General features: G+C 35.3%; 1 protein-coding gene across 7 annotated transcripts in view; it reads left to right on the top strand.

Moving 5' to 3' along the window:
- Positions 1-12,754, top strand: part of CNOT2 (CCR4-NOT transcription complex subunit 2) — a 104,841-nt gene that overhangs the window by 48,398 nt on the left and 43,689 nt on the right. For 2 of the 7 annotated variants that reach the window (XM_045519463.2, XM_010958874.3), the window contains one exon: positions 3,315-3,372. The exons of the other annotated variants lie outside the window; for them this stretch is intronic. In XM_045519463.2, coding sequence (XP_045375419.1) covers positions 3,352-3,372 — 21 coding nt within the window. In that variant the 5' untranslated portion in view covers positions 3,315-3,351. The remainder of the gene's footprint in view (positions 1-3,314; positions 3,373-12,754) is intronic. 7 annotated transcript variants of the gene reach the window in all.

Below are 12,754 nucleotides of genomic sequence, written 5' to 3'. Positions count from 1 at the left end.
AAAGGATTAAATAGTAATTTACAAAGGAGAAAACTGGCATATATACCATCTTAATCAAGATCAAGGTTAATGTCACCTGTAATAGGACATTATCATCACGTTCACTCATATATTAGAATATACCCATCGTGTATGATGTGCTTGAGGACACATCACCCCTGTGGTGATGGGGCTTTTAAAATACATAACCTCAGTCTAGTCATGAGAAAACATGAGACGTACCTAAATTACAGGACATTCTGCAGTGTAGTTACATTGGTATAACTCATGACATCAGTGCTGTGAAAGACTGAGGTAAAGTCTGAGGTTGCAGAAGACTAAGGAAGCATAAAACTAAGTAAAATGTGGGTCCTGGAACTGAAAAAGGACATTAGTGGAAAACTGGTGAAATCTATGTAAAGTTGTTAGTTAATAGCTAATTTTTCTTAGTTTTGATACTTGTACTAATAAGATGTTACCACAAGGGGAAGATGGAGTATATGGGAACTCTGTCCTGTTTTTGCAGGTCTTCTTGTCAGTCTAAAATTATTTCCAAATAAGTTTTTAAGAAGTGATAACAGTGTTTGTGGACAGAGTGTTAACATGTAGTTGAGTTAGCTTTTTCTTTGGGGAGGGCCTCATTCTGATAGTGTGACATTCTTATCTCTGGAGCAGTTCAGTTTTTCCACAATTAGAATCAAGGTCGGGTAGAGAGGTAGTTGTTACATCTGATTGATAGTGTTCTGAAAGCAGGTTAAGGAAAGAAAGCTGAGGATCCCACAGTTCAGAATGTAAGGCTTTACTTTATCTCTCAGTTTTCAAGATACCTCACCCCTCACCTATGCTTTGGTTTTGTTCCAAAATTTGGAGCCTGTCCACTTGGGTTTTCCTGGAGAATGAACCTTTGGTGTCTTATTGGGGTTCCAGGGGCTAGAGAAATATTTTTGATCTAATGAATCTGTAGACCATATCCTTCTGTGCCTCAATTTGAGGTAAAAGTACATCTTACAAAGGTTTTGTTATGATTAAGTGACATTGTAAGTGCTTTGAGCAGTACTTAATTTGGTAAACACTCGGTACATATTAGTGCTTATGTGTACCAGGCCCACTGTGTTAGACTGCTCCAGCAGTATGCTGTTCAGCTAACTCCAAGGAGTGCGTTTTCCCATGGACTACAGTGCAACCCAGTGGCTCTAAGTAGTATAATTCTTCCAGTGGGATTTTTTTTTTTTGTAGAAAAATAGCATGTGTGTTGTCGCATCATATTAAACTGTTAAGTCCGAAACAACTTTTTAAGAGTAATCTAACTTGAGAAAGAGCTTGGAAAATAGAAAAAACAAATTTTAATCTCCAAATTCTTATCTAAATTTCTCATGGTAGAGCATTCTAATCACTGAAGATGTCTGGTAGTCTATTAGGTATTTTGGAAGTGGTTGTCAATTTCAGTGAAAAAGGCATAAAACAACTTTATTCATATATGTTTCAGAAATACTAAATTTAACATTAATTTTTGACATAATGCCATTACTTTTAACAATAAATGTTGTTGCTCATAAAATTTCCGCACATGCCGTGAGTGCTGCATTGATGGATTACTGTCAGATAACCCTTAGGTAACAGTTTGCATGGAGTAAGTGGAGGACATATTCATGTCATGTGCCTGCTCTGTGCCAGGCACTGTTCCAGATTCTGTGTGAGCAAAGAGACCAAAAAAAATTCTATTCTCATGGAGCTGATGTTTTTAGAGCATAGGAAGACATTAAACACAATAAAATGCATTGTGTATTATATGTTGATACATGCTTTGGAGAAAAAATTAAAGTAGGGAAGGGGATAGAGAGTGCCTAAGGGGTTGGGGTAAAGAATAGTGTACTTTTAAATAGAATAGACAGGGAAGTCCTCACTAGGCTGGCTCAGTACCTGAAGTATGGTGAAGTGAAGCGTAGATACCCAGGGGAAGAGCACTCCTGGAGGGTACAAGAAGTATAAAGGCCTAGAGGCAGGAGTATGCCTCCTGTGTTTGAAGAACAAGAAGGGAAGGGGGCAGTGTGGCAGGAACATTCTAAGAGAAGGAGCAAATGGTAAGAGATTGGAGGTAATGAAGGGTAAGTTCACTAAGGCCTTGGAGGCCAGAGTAATGGTTCAGGAGCATTGTAAATGTGTTTCCAACTTGACCCTCTTTGATTTGTGATGTTCTTTATTCTGAGCATCAAATGGATGAAGTATATAAAGGTATAAATGTAAATATTTAGCACATTACATGGTAGATGCTGACTGAGTATTTGTTGGATTAATTTATATGGCAAGGTGCTTAGAGGTATTTGAAGTGTCCTGTGTTCCCTTGCTGAAAGACTACTTCTCATTTTTAATTGCTTCATATAACATAATTCAGTATTCTGATATTCCTCTATATTTAGTTTACTGTTTTAAAACATTTGTCACTTTCAATAATATGTTACTGAATATTGTCTTTAAATAACTTAAATGAGAATCTGTGTTTATTAGCCTTAGTCATAATAGTCAGAATCTAGTTTCTTCTGAATCAGTAATTTGCTTTTTATATTATAAAAGAAGGATTCAAATTCTCATAAAACTATAAGTCTCATTTAGTGAAAGTCCTGTATTTAGATTGATTTCCGTAAAAGTGTTTTTTTATCATCTAGTTTGATTAAAGTTGTTTTAATTGAGAGGTCCTTATTTGCTTTTATCAAAGTGGAACACTTTTAAGAAATTAGATTTTTCCCAAGGCATATACGTATACCAAAAGTTACCCCTGGGTATTTAAAAGCTCCCTGGTCCACTTTTAGGAATTTAAATACATCCAGGTAGTCCACCTGTCATTCTGCTGCTTGATGGTGTTAATGTGTATGAGAGCCTTAGATTTCATGTTTAGGAGAGCAAGAAAGTATACAAGGGGCAGATAGGCAGAGTCTAGACACTTTTATGATGGCCAGGTAAGCCCCATCCTTTTCATTTTTTGTGTGCAGGTTTATAGAAAGCTCTGCCTAAGCACCATGCCCCCCACCCCCTTTGTTTTGATTAGTACTTTGACTCAGTCTGAGAGGTGAACCTGGGGTTGGGGAATAATGAAGATGTGAACAGGGAGTCATAATGTTTAAATTGGACGTTCAGATCTTTATAGCATGATTTCCTTATTTTTCAAAGAGCAGAAGAATCCCATCGTTTATCATGTTCTGGTTGGACTCCTTTCTTATCGTTTGCTGGAGTTTGAACTTCAGAGCTATGGTGTCAACCCTGCTGTAGTATCTCAGGGGAGCTCCTAGTGTGGGGCTGGTGCCATGGCTCACCCTCCAACCTTTCCTTCTTCACTTCAGCCTCCAGCTCTGAGCTTTCCAACCCCCAGAATAGCAAATGTTGAAAGAAGTTTCACAGGTAAGTATGTGGTGGGAGAGGCTGGGGAAAAAAATGGTACTGTCATCAGTGTTTTAAGGGTGGATGTTGGGCCATTTTGCCAGTGAGTCATTTTGTTTAAAAATATGATGTTTCTTATCAATTTTTTTTTGATAAAATTACCTCATGAATTGTCAAATGAAGTCCTAGTAATCTAGGAAATAATTCTATTTCTTATTGGTTAGATGTGAAACAGGGGAAACTGAATAAACCATTAATGTTATAATGCAGAAGCGAGTTGTTAGGTTTTTTAAAGAATATGAATTCTCCACAGAGTATAGCAGCACTAGAAAACTCATTTTCAGAAAAGTAGCTAAGAGAAAAACTCAGGGAAAGCAAAAATCCATAGACCTAAAATTTTGCCACATGTAGCTTGGTATCAGAAGGAGGCAAGCTTTTGCTTCCTTCTGCTAGCTTTAGACATACTGTTCTTCCCTTTCCCATAGTTTTAGGCAGGTAGCTATATTTTTAATATTTGCAGAAATGGAAACTTCAAACATCTTTTTCTTTGAAATCTAGGTGGGAAGACTGAAACACTTTTACCCATCTCTAGATTTGAGGTTAACAAAAATAAGTATAGAAGCAGTGAAGGCACAATATCTGGTACAAAGTTCAGCAAACATTTGTTGAGTGGACACGTTCACCAGATTTTATGTGTGTGGAGTGTGTGTGTGTATAAAATGCCAACACTCCTGGCATTTTCTACTTGTCTTCCTTGTCCCCCAAATCATGATCTGACAATACAGATTTTTTTTTCCTTAATGCATAATAAATACTATCGTTTTAGGCTCTTGCTTCTCAGAAAGCCCTTAACGATTGTTTCTTTAGTTCTCCCTAATCTATCCTGTATAATTCTTATTTACAGTCTTAGACTCTTTTGCACATAGCAAGACATTCAAAATTATACCCAGGAAAAATAAAATTAATGTGCATGTTAGGCATGCACTCTACTGCTCAGCTATACCCATCCCCTAATATGGCCTATGATTGCTAACATTTCTTCAGAGAAATGTTCTTCAGAATTTAAATTTTTTTTTTTTCTGAAACGAAGAAAGCCAAAAGGATTAAAGAGATTGGGTCACAAGTATTTGGTATTGCAGGTCTCAGAGTAGGTTCTCAAAGTATGGAATCCTCAGCAGTTTCTCTCTCCTTTTCCTCTTAGTTCTAGGGATTTTTAAAATCTATTGGGAGCTGTGTAGAAATCCATATCCCCCAGCACAGAAGACCATACTTCCAGTTTCTTTTGGATTCCCTTCCTCTCTCCTTTATTAAAGAGATCTCATACCCCCACCCCCACCTTTAAGCATTAGTTTAAGATATTCACCCTTATTAAAAAACTTACCTTCATGTTTAGAGGATTTGTTTTATATTCAAAATTTAAGGGTGTTTTTACTGTTATTATTCTTCTGCTTGTATTTTATAAATTTATGTTTTAATATTTAAGGTAAAATATTCCTTATTTTAATTTTAGATCCTGTTATGTGAGTTCTCAACTCCAACTTACTGCTTACAAGGCATACTAATTATAGTTGGTTCTTTAGTTGATATATGATTGTGTGCTTTTTTTTTATGATTAGCACTGTTTGAGTTACTAAAGTTTTTATTTTAAGATGATGCACTTTTAAAGCTGGTATGTTGGTGGTTCAAGTTTGAATCTGTATAAGGTATATTGATACAGGTGACTTCAAGATTTTGGAAAACCACAGAATCTGTTTCTTCAAGTCGAACTGTGCACAACATATTCTCCCTAGGTCAAAGTCAGATGGATAGAGGCATTTATAGGCTTTTTGGTAATACTCTTCAGAGAATTTTAGATTTCGGGGGCACTTGTTAACACATGGTGTGTGTGGTTTTGGGACTATCATCTGAGTAAAGCAGCTTCGGACACCAGCTTCCAGTAGACAGTCTTTGGATCAGGGTTTTCTTCTGTCTCTTTGCACGCCCTCTCCATCTTTTCCTCCAATATGAGCTACCCCATGTTTTTGTTGTGTTTTGTTTTTTGATGAGACCATTTATACAATAGTCCTATAATCCCCGGAAAGGACTCTGTGCCTGCCCTTCGAAATAATGATTGTGGATATGTTCACATAGGCCCCTAGTTTTCTGCTGAATCACATTTCCAACCAGAGTTTCCTGTGCAACTGTTAACTGCCTTTTAAGTATTCATGAAGGCTTTTGTTGCTCATTTATCGCATTCTGCATGTGCTGAAACTGAAATGAATGGCGTTTATTTATTTCCATGATACCAATTCAAGTTGATGAATTTAGGAAATCTCACTTTAAAATTTATCTAAAACTTCACTTTTCTTAGATCCATCCTAAGCAGATTAAAAAACTATTCATTATACATTTATCATATTATAGGTATCAAGCCGTGGTATTCTAGAACTGGTAGGACTTCAAAAGTAGTATTTTTTTTAATACGAGGAAAGATTGTTCCTTTCCTGAAGACTTCCAGATATTAAATTCTTTGTTCTTTGAGAAGCTAGATCTTTTTTCCAGTGTAAGTACCCTTCTCTCCTTTACTTAATCCCATTTCGCTTTTTTAGTGTTTTTCAGGAATGAAGTAAAATTAGGATTATTTATAACAGTTGTGAAGTAGGATTGGTAGCTCAGAAGTCCTATTAACAAAAAATACTGCTAAAACAAAAATTCCTTGGGTTATAAATATTTCTAGGTTGTAGTATATATCATGTTTGATATGTGTATTCTAGTTCCATAGAATTTGGGCAGTATTTCAGTGAGATTTGATCTATCAGCTTTTCCCTCTAAAGGCTATTAATAAAGGTACCAGATTGTCTTCAGATATTATGGCTTCTCATGATTGGTTTCAATTTTGATTGACTACATCTTGTTGAAGGCAGATAAATGTTAATTTCAGTTGGCTGTGATTTTTATTTTATTTTCTGCCTACTTTGTAGACAACAGAGAACTTGTGTGTATATGTATTTGTGTGAATTATTTGCTGATAATGAATATGAAATTGGGAGAGAGAAGTAAGCAAGAAATCAAATTCTGTATTCACCATTCATAGTCAGTAAATTCTCCATTATGGAAATGGGGGTAAAAGAATAGTCTCACACCCCACATCCCACTTGCAGTTGGTGCTCTTTATCCTTTTAATACAGGATGAGTGCAAACTATTGCTAAAGGTGAAAAGTTGTTGGCTGTAGAAAGTCTTTATACTTTAATGTTGTGAAATAGTTGATTTTATGATGGAACACATGTATCATCATGTTAACAGTAAAACTCTTAGCTACTATAGAAATAGAATCCACAAAAACAAGTTGCCATTAGGGCTTTATTCTTGTTTTAACCAGGTCTGTAAATATATCCTACTTGTTTAATGCTACAATGTCTATTTCAGTAGCTTATAATAAATTTAGAGTTTTTATTCCTAATTCCTTCCTTGAATGATTAAATTATATTTACTATTTTGAAAGTAAAAATATTAGTTCACTAGAAATATGGAAACTAATTACTTTTTAATTGGTGTAATAGTGTTCTTTTAAGCATAATTTTATTCTAAAATTAATGTCAGTTTCTCTAAAATAGATACACTCAGTCTGGTAGAGACTGGCTTTTATTTCACATACCTCTAGTCAGTTCATTCTCATTCTTCTGCTAAAGAAATCTTTTTGGCATGCACAAATATTTCATGTGGTACCCTTTACTTACCATTATTTACTACAAAATTAGCCCTTCCATTTTTTTTCCCCCTTACTGCTTCTCCCATCATGAAGCTTACAGCTTGGGGAGAATAAGCACATTAAACTGTATGTCTGAGAGTCAGTGTACTGCAGTGGTAAAAAGGGGGGGACTCTAGCAGATTGTCTGGGTTCATATTCCATCTCTGTCACTTATCAGGTTTGGAACCTTAGACACATCAGATATATTTCCTTGGGCAAGTTACCCTGCTTTCTCTAGTTCTCAGTATTCTCATCTAAAGGTGAGGACTAAATAACTAAATACATGAGGATTACATACATAAATTACATAGTTATACTAAGTCAATTATGAAGATTATATAAATAAATACGTTTTAAAGCATTTAGAATATATTGCCTGGCATTTAGTACATGGTCAATAAAAGTTATTTCTTATTATTGTATAGTTATAGTTATGATAAGGTATTTTCAATGATTCTGTAAGTCAGGGGTCCTGATTTACTGTGAAAGTTTCAAAGAATGGGAGAAAGTATTCTTAGTAGCGGTGTCAGCACATACAAAGGCCCAGAGGTAGAAAACTTGTGTTTCAGTAACTGAAGTTGTGGCAACAGTTTAGTGGTGGCAGGGGATCTGGGAAGGGAGTTAAGGCCAGATTACATAGGGCCTTATAAGTCTTACTGATTTAGGAGGCTGTTGAGGCATTTCAGTCAGCAGGGCTATGATAATTAAATTTTTATTTTAAAAATTCACTTGGCTGATATGGGAGAGTAGACTTGAGAAGAATGAGAATGGATTAGTTAAGATTTGTTTGAGGGTATTGGAAATGCTTATGCTCAGAAATGACAGAGTTGGAAAGATATGGATGATTTCAATAAATATTTAAAGTTAATCTGATCAGCTTGAGTTTTAATTGTTGAAGATGGCAGGGGTTACAGATGGCATTTTTCAGAGATTATGAATAGGAACAACTGTGAATAACCCAAATTAAGATGAGGCATAAGGTTTGTGTTGGGTTTTGAGCTAATTACTGCGGCAAAATTATGTTCAAGTCATGATCTAAGGAATCTTGGTCTGTATCCTTTAGGTGGATACAGGTGGATAATTTCCCCCTTTAGCTGGGGGAAATTAACAAGAGAGATGAGAGCAGGAGAGTGAGATTCAGCATAGTGGTTATGAATATGACACCATAATAAAATGTTGGTTGATGGAAGTCTTCATCCTGATTTTTGTACCTGATTTTCCTACCCATATCCTTGCCCTCTTGACCTGGTGCTGAAATTTGGCCTACTTTTCCTTACCACCCATCGCTGTCCTTCCAGATGTCCTCCTTGTTGGTTATATTAAAAGTTCTGTGTCCTTTGAGCTTTCTCTCTTCTGAGCACTTAAGTATGCTATTTCTTATGTCAAAGTTTTCTTCATCTCCCACTGACATACTTCTACTTTTTTTTTAAATCAAGGCTTTGTTCAGATATTACTTACTATATAAGATCTTTCAGTCTCTCCCTCAGATAAAGTTAAATATTCCCTTATTTGTGTAGACCTGGGACTGCTACTTACTCATTTTTGTCTTCATTAGCACAATTTTTGGCATAACTGATGGTAAACCCTCAGCATGTTTATTGAAATGTAAAGAGAGATCAGTCAGGAGGCTGAAAAAAAACACTAGTCCAGGGCTTAAACTAAGATGATAATAGGAAGAATGGCAAGAAACAAATGTGAAGGCCACTGTGAAGAAAGGGTGTAGTGTGATGATGTGCAGAAAGAAGCAGGAGAAAATAACTTGAAAATCAGTTTTAAATATTACCGATTTAGTTTATTAAAGTGTACTTCTCGGATAGAAGTGTCTAGCAGCACTTTAAAATGTGCTGCTGGAACCTTGAGTTAAGACTGGAGATGGATTTCAAAATCAACCTACATTTGTTAATTATCAGGAAAAGGACCACTCTGCCATGGGATGTGTTCTGTTCCCTGGGAATAGGATTCCATGCCTGGACCAGACTTTGCCAGCTTGTAGACAATAAATGATCTTAGAGTTAAGTTCCTCTCCAGAGGCCTTGCTAAAAGAAATTTGTGAAGATTAAATGATGTCCATCCTGCCTTGGCTGTGATCTGAGTCTGTTTTTCACCTTTTCCTATTTATCTTTCTATCTTTTCTATCTCTCAACCTAAATTTTGTTTTTGCAGTTTCACTTGTAAAGTGTCCTAGTTTTGTTTCCATGACCATTTAAAAAGCCCCAGTCTTGTGTCTTGTCTCTTCGTTCTGTAGTTACTATTCATCACACTTGGATCAGGGGCCACTTTACTAGTCTTTGAAGTTGTTGGTTAAGAATCTCTCAAGGCTGAAGTTTTGTGAATTCTTCGGTAATTATTCTGATTTATTGCATTTGACTTTGAAATATTGTATGTACATGTTAAAAGTTAGGAATTCATAGCTAGTCCCAATTAAATAATAAAGTCATTTACTAGGAACATCCAGCCAACTTAGTGCTTCCATTCTGCTTCTCAGTTTAATTCCTCTCTGTGTTACATTTTGAGGCCAACTCTTTTTTTGGGGGAGGGAGAGAGTTTGTAGGGCTGACAGAATTAGTGTAAGCACACATACACACACTTTCTAATTAGTTCTTAAGAAGTCAATGCAGACATAAAATGCCTTAGTTAAACGTTTTAGATCTGTGTTCATAAAAGCCTTGAGAAATTCTGCTTTTAGTACATACATATTTCATATTTTTTCTTGGTAAAATCTGTTTTTACTTCTCCTTTGTTAAAACATCTGGTATGAGAGTTGAGAGAGAAGGTGGTCAGCTAACAAAGTAGATGTAAGCCTTTTTACATGTTTGCTTGAAAAAAGCTAATAAATTGTATATATCAAATATTTGAACAGATTTTATATGTATGTAAAATGACGTATGATTTTGATTTTAAATTAGTTTTTAAAATTTCTATTTACCAATTGACTTTATGGCATAACTGTGATTTCAATATATTTCGATTGTGTATTGACGTACCCTCCTTGATAAAAATTGACTTCTAGTTTCCTTTGATTCCTACTTATTCTCTTCTAGGGGGTAGTATGAATACTTTACCCTTTTATATCATTCATCCATCCTTATATTCATTAGTGTCAGCTCTCCCTCAAAATATGTTCTTAAACTGCTTCACCGCTTCTGCCACTACCACTGTAGTCTGAGCCACCATCATCTCTCACTAACTTGTTTTTGCTTCCACTCTGTCCCCTCTTTTATCCATTCCTTACAGAGTAGCTACAATCATATCTATATGTATATCTACATGTATACATATATATGTCATATATATATGATTGTATGGCATATATATGTGTGTACACCCACATATATATATACACATATACCTGTGCCAAATTATGTCACTCTTAAACTGCCCCCAAATTCTCTCTTAACTTCTCATTTCACATAAGATAAAGTCCAAAGTCCCCCAGGCCTGCAAGGTGCAACGTGATCTGCTCCCACCAGTATCTCTGACTTGAGTCCCTACCCTCCTCCACTGAACTGATTCTGCTTGAGCCACACCACTGAGGACCTTGCTGTTCCCTTTGCACTGAATGCTCTTTATGCCAGTCTTTGCCTAGCTGGTTCCTTTACTTCTCGGTTTGATTGTTTTCTTCCCAGTTTCACTCTTCCTGGCTATTCTAAAATACTTTTGTACTCAATTCTATCATTCTGATATGGAATAAAGGACACACCCTTTAAAATTAAATAAAGCTAGTTTTTTTTTGAAAAATTTACTGTGTTGTCTTTTTTCTTTCTGACTTTGCCATGGATCAGAGAATTCTTTGTTTGATCCCAGTACCCATCCCTGGAAGTAGGGTTTACTGTTGAAGGTCCTGTTGTTACACTCTATTTTTTTTGTCTGAAGTCATGTAAAAGTAATTAGTATTTTCACTGATGTATAATTTCTGTGTTGAAGTACACAAAACAAAAATGAAATTCTGCATATTTGTGTTTTCTCCCTCCTTCCTACACGTACACAGTGAATCTTGGGAAACTTTTGTATTGATGGAAGAGAAATATTGCTATTTTTCTCTGTCTTAGGCATTTCACGTGTTTGGTGTTGTGTTCAAAACAGTAAAACCTGTTTGCACAATATTAGCATGAAGTCTTTTTTTATTTTGTACAATTAATTTCAATTTTGGAATTCTAAGTGTCTATAATTGGTTCTGTTGACAAATGTTTATACAAAAATTGTTAAAAGAAGAGTTCGCTTTGTATCTATTTGAGCTAATTTATGTGTGTAAAATTTGATGAGAGATATGCTGCTTCTCTCCTGAAATTTTGTTGAATTCTGCAAGTTTCATGCCATTTTCCTATGTTTATTATCCTTTTTTAGAATTAGAACTCTGTCGTAATGATCCTTTAAAGAGAATTAAATGTATCTTTAACTTTTAAAAAACAAACAAATGTAAAGAGTCTTAATTTGCAGACTATTAAAGTACTTTTTTTCCACTGTTACTTTTTTGAGATAAAACTCACTAAAACACACTTCTTTTTCCTGCTAGGGACTACTTAGGGGGTTGGTGGATAGACATGTGGGATCCTGGTCCCTGAAATTACATTCAGAGTTATAGAATAGTTTGCCTGAGATTGACCAGGGAGTCCATTGCCCGAAGAAGATTAAATATGCTTTAACAAATCAGTAGACCCTTAAAAACGTCTTTCTAATTGCACACCTAAAGAGGTTTATAGTCTAAAAACATTCAGCAAAGCAGTGGTTAAGCTGTCCTCAGACTTCTTCATATTTAACTGAATAGCTTTTTCTCAGACCTCAACAGGAATATTTGAGTTTCCTACAAATTTAACAAGGAACTTAAGAAATAAAGTAATTATTAAATAGCATGGGTGCTTTTAACAAACTTGCACATCCAATTTGGCCTTTAAAGTCTGCAACATATTAGTGCGCCATGTCTACTGATACACAGTAGTAAGCTACAGTGTTTCATTTTGAAATGAGAAGTAAAAGAAATTGTTCATTCTTGCTTACAATGGAAGAAAACACCCTTATTCATAATGAATGTACCAGACAGATGTCCATTTGATGTGAGTTTTTCCCCAAATTGTTTGTGTAAAGATGTAGTCACCATGTATTTAAGTCTTCAAAAATCTCTCCTATCATAAGTAAATTTCAGCTTACTTTGAACTACAGAGTACTCTCAGGGATAAGACACATTGACTGTCAATAACTTGTCAGTTGATAATTTTTGAAACTTTAGAGGTCACCCTAAGGGAAAAAAAGAAAAATTAGCACAGATTTAGTAATTATTTATCTTGATGTGGGCTCAAAATTATTACTGTTAGATGTGGTAAAGACTTCTTTTAAAAAAGCAAAAGAGTAAGCAGATTGTATAGTGGAGATCATAAATTTACAACAGGATGATGAATGAAAAACTGGTCCTACTGTTACATGAGTAAGAACCTGTGGCCTGAGATAAAACTTCTGGTATGCTGTTGTACACGGACTCAGAGAGTACTGTATCTCAATACACTTTGATTGTAAGTGAAGATGATATACTCAGGAAGACAGTTTAGAAATCAGATGTAGCGATGACAAAGACACTGATGCTGAAGATGCATTTGAAGATTTTGAGTAATTAAACCCAGACTTAATTTTTAAAAAATCTTTGTTTGAGAAAATTATATTGGGTTGCCATTTTTCAAGAATAA

This window comes from Camelus bactrianus, chromosome 12 (assembly GCF_048773025.1).
Source record: "Camelus bactrianus isolate YW-2024 breed Bactrian camel chromosome 12, ASM4877302v1, whole genome shotgun sequence".
In the NCBI taxonomy this organism is placed as follows: domain Eukaryota; kingdom Metazoa; phylum Chordata; class Mammalia; order Artiodactyla; family Camelidae; genus Camelus; species Camelus bactrianus.
Note: the sequence above shows the minus strand (reverse complement) of the source record. Positions and strands in the feature narration are given on the sequence as shown.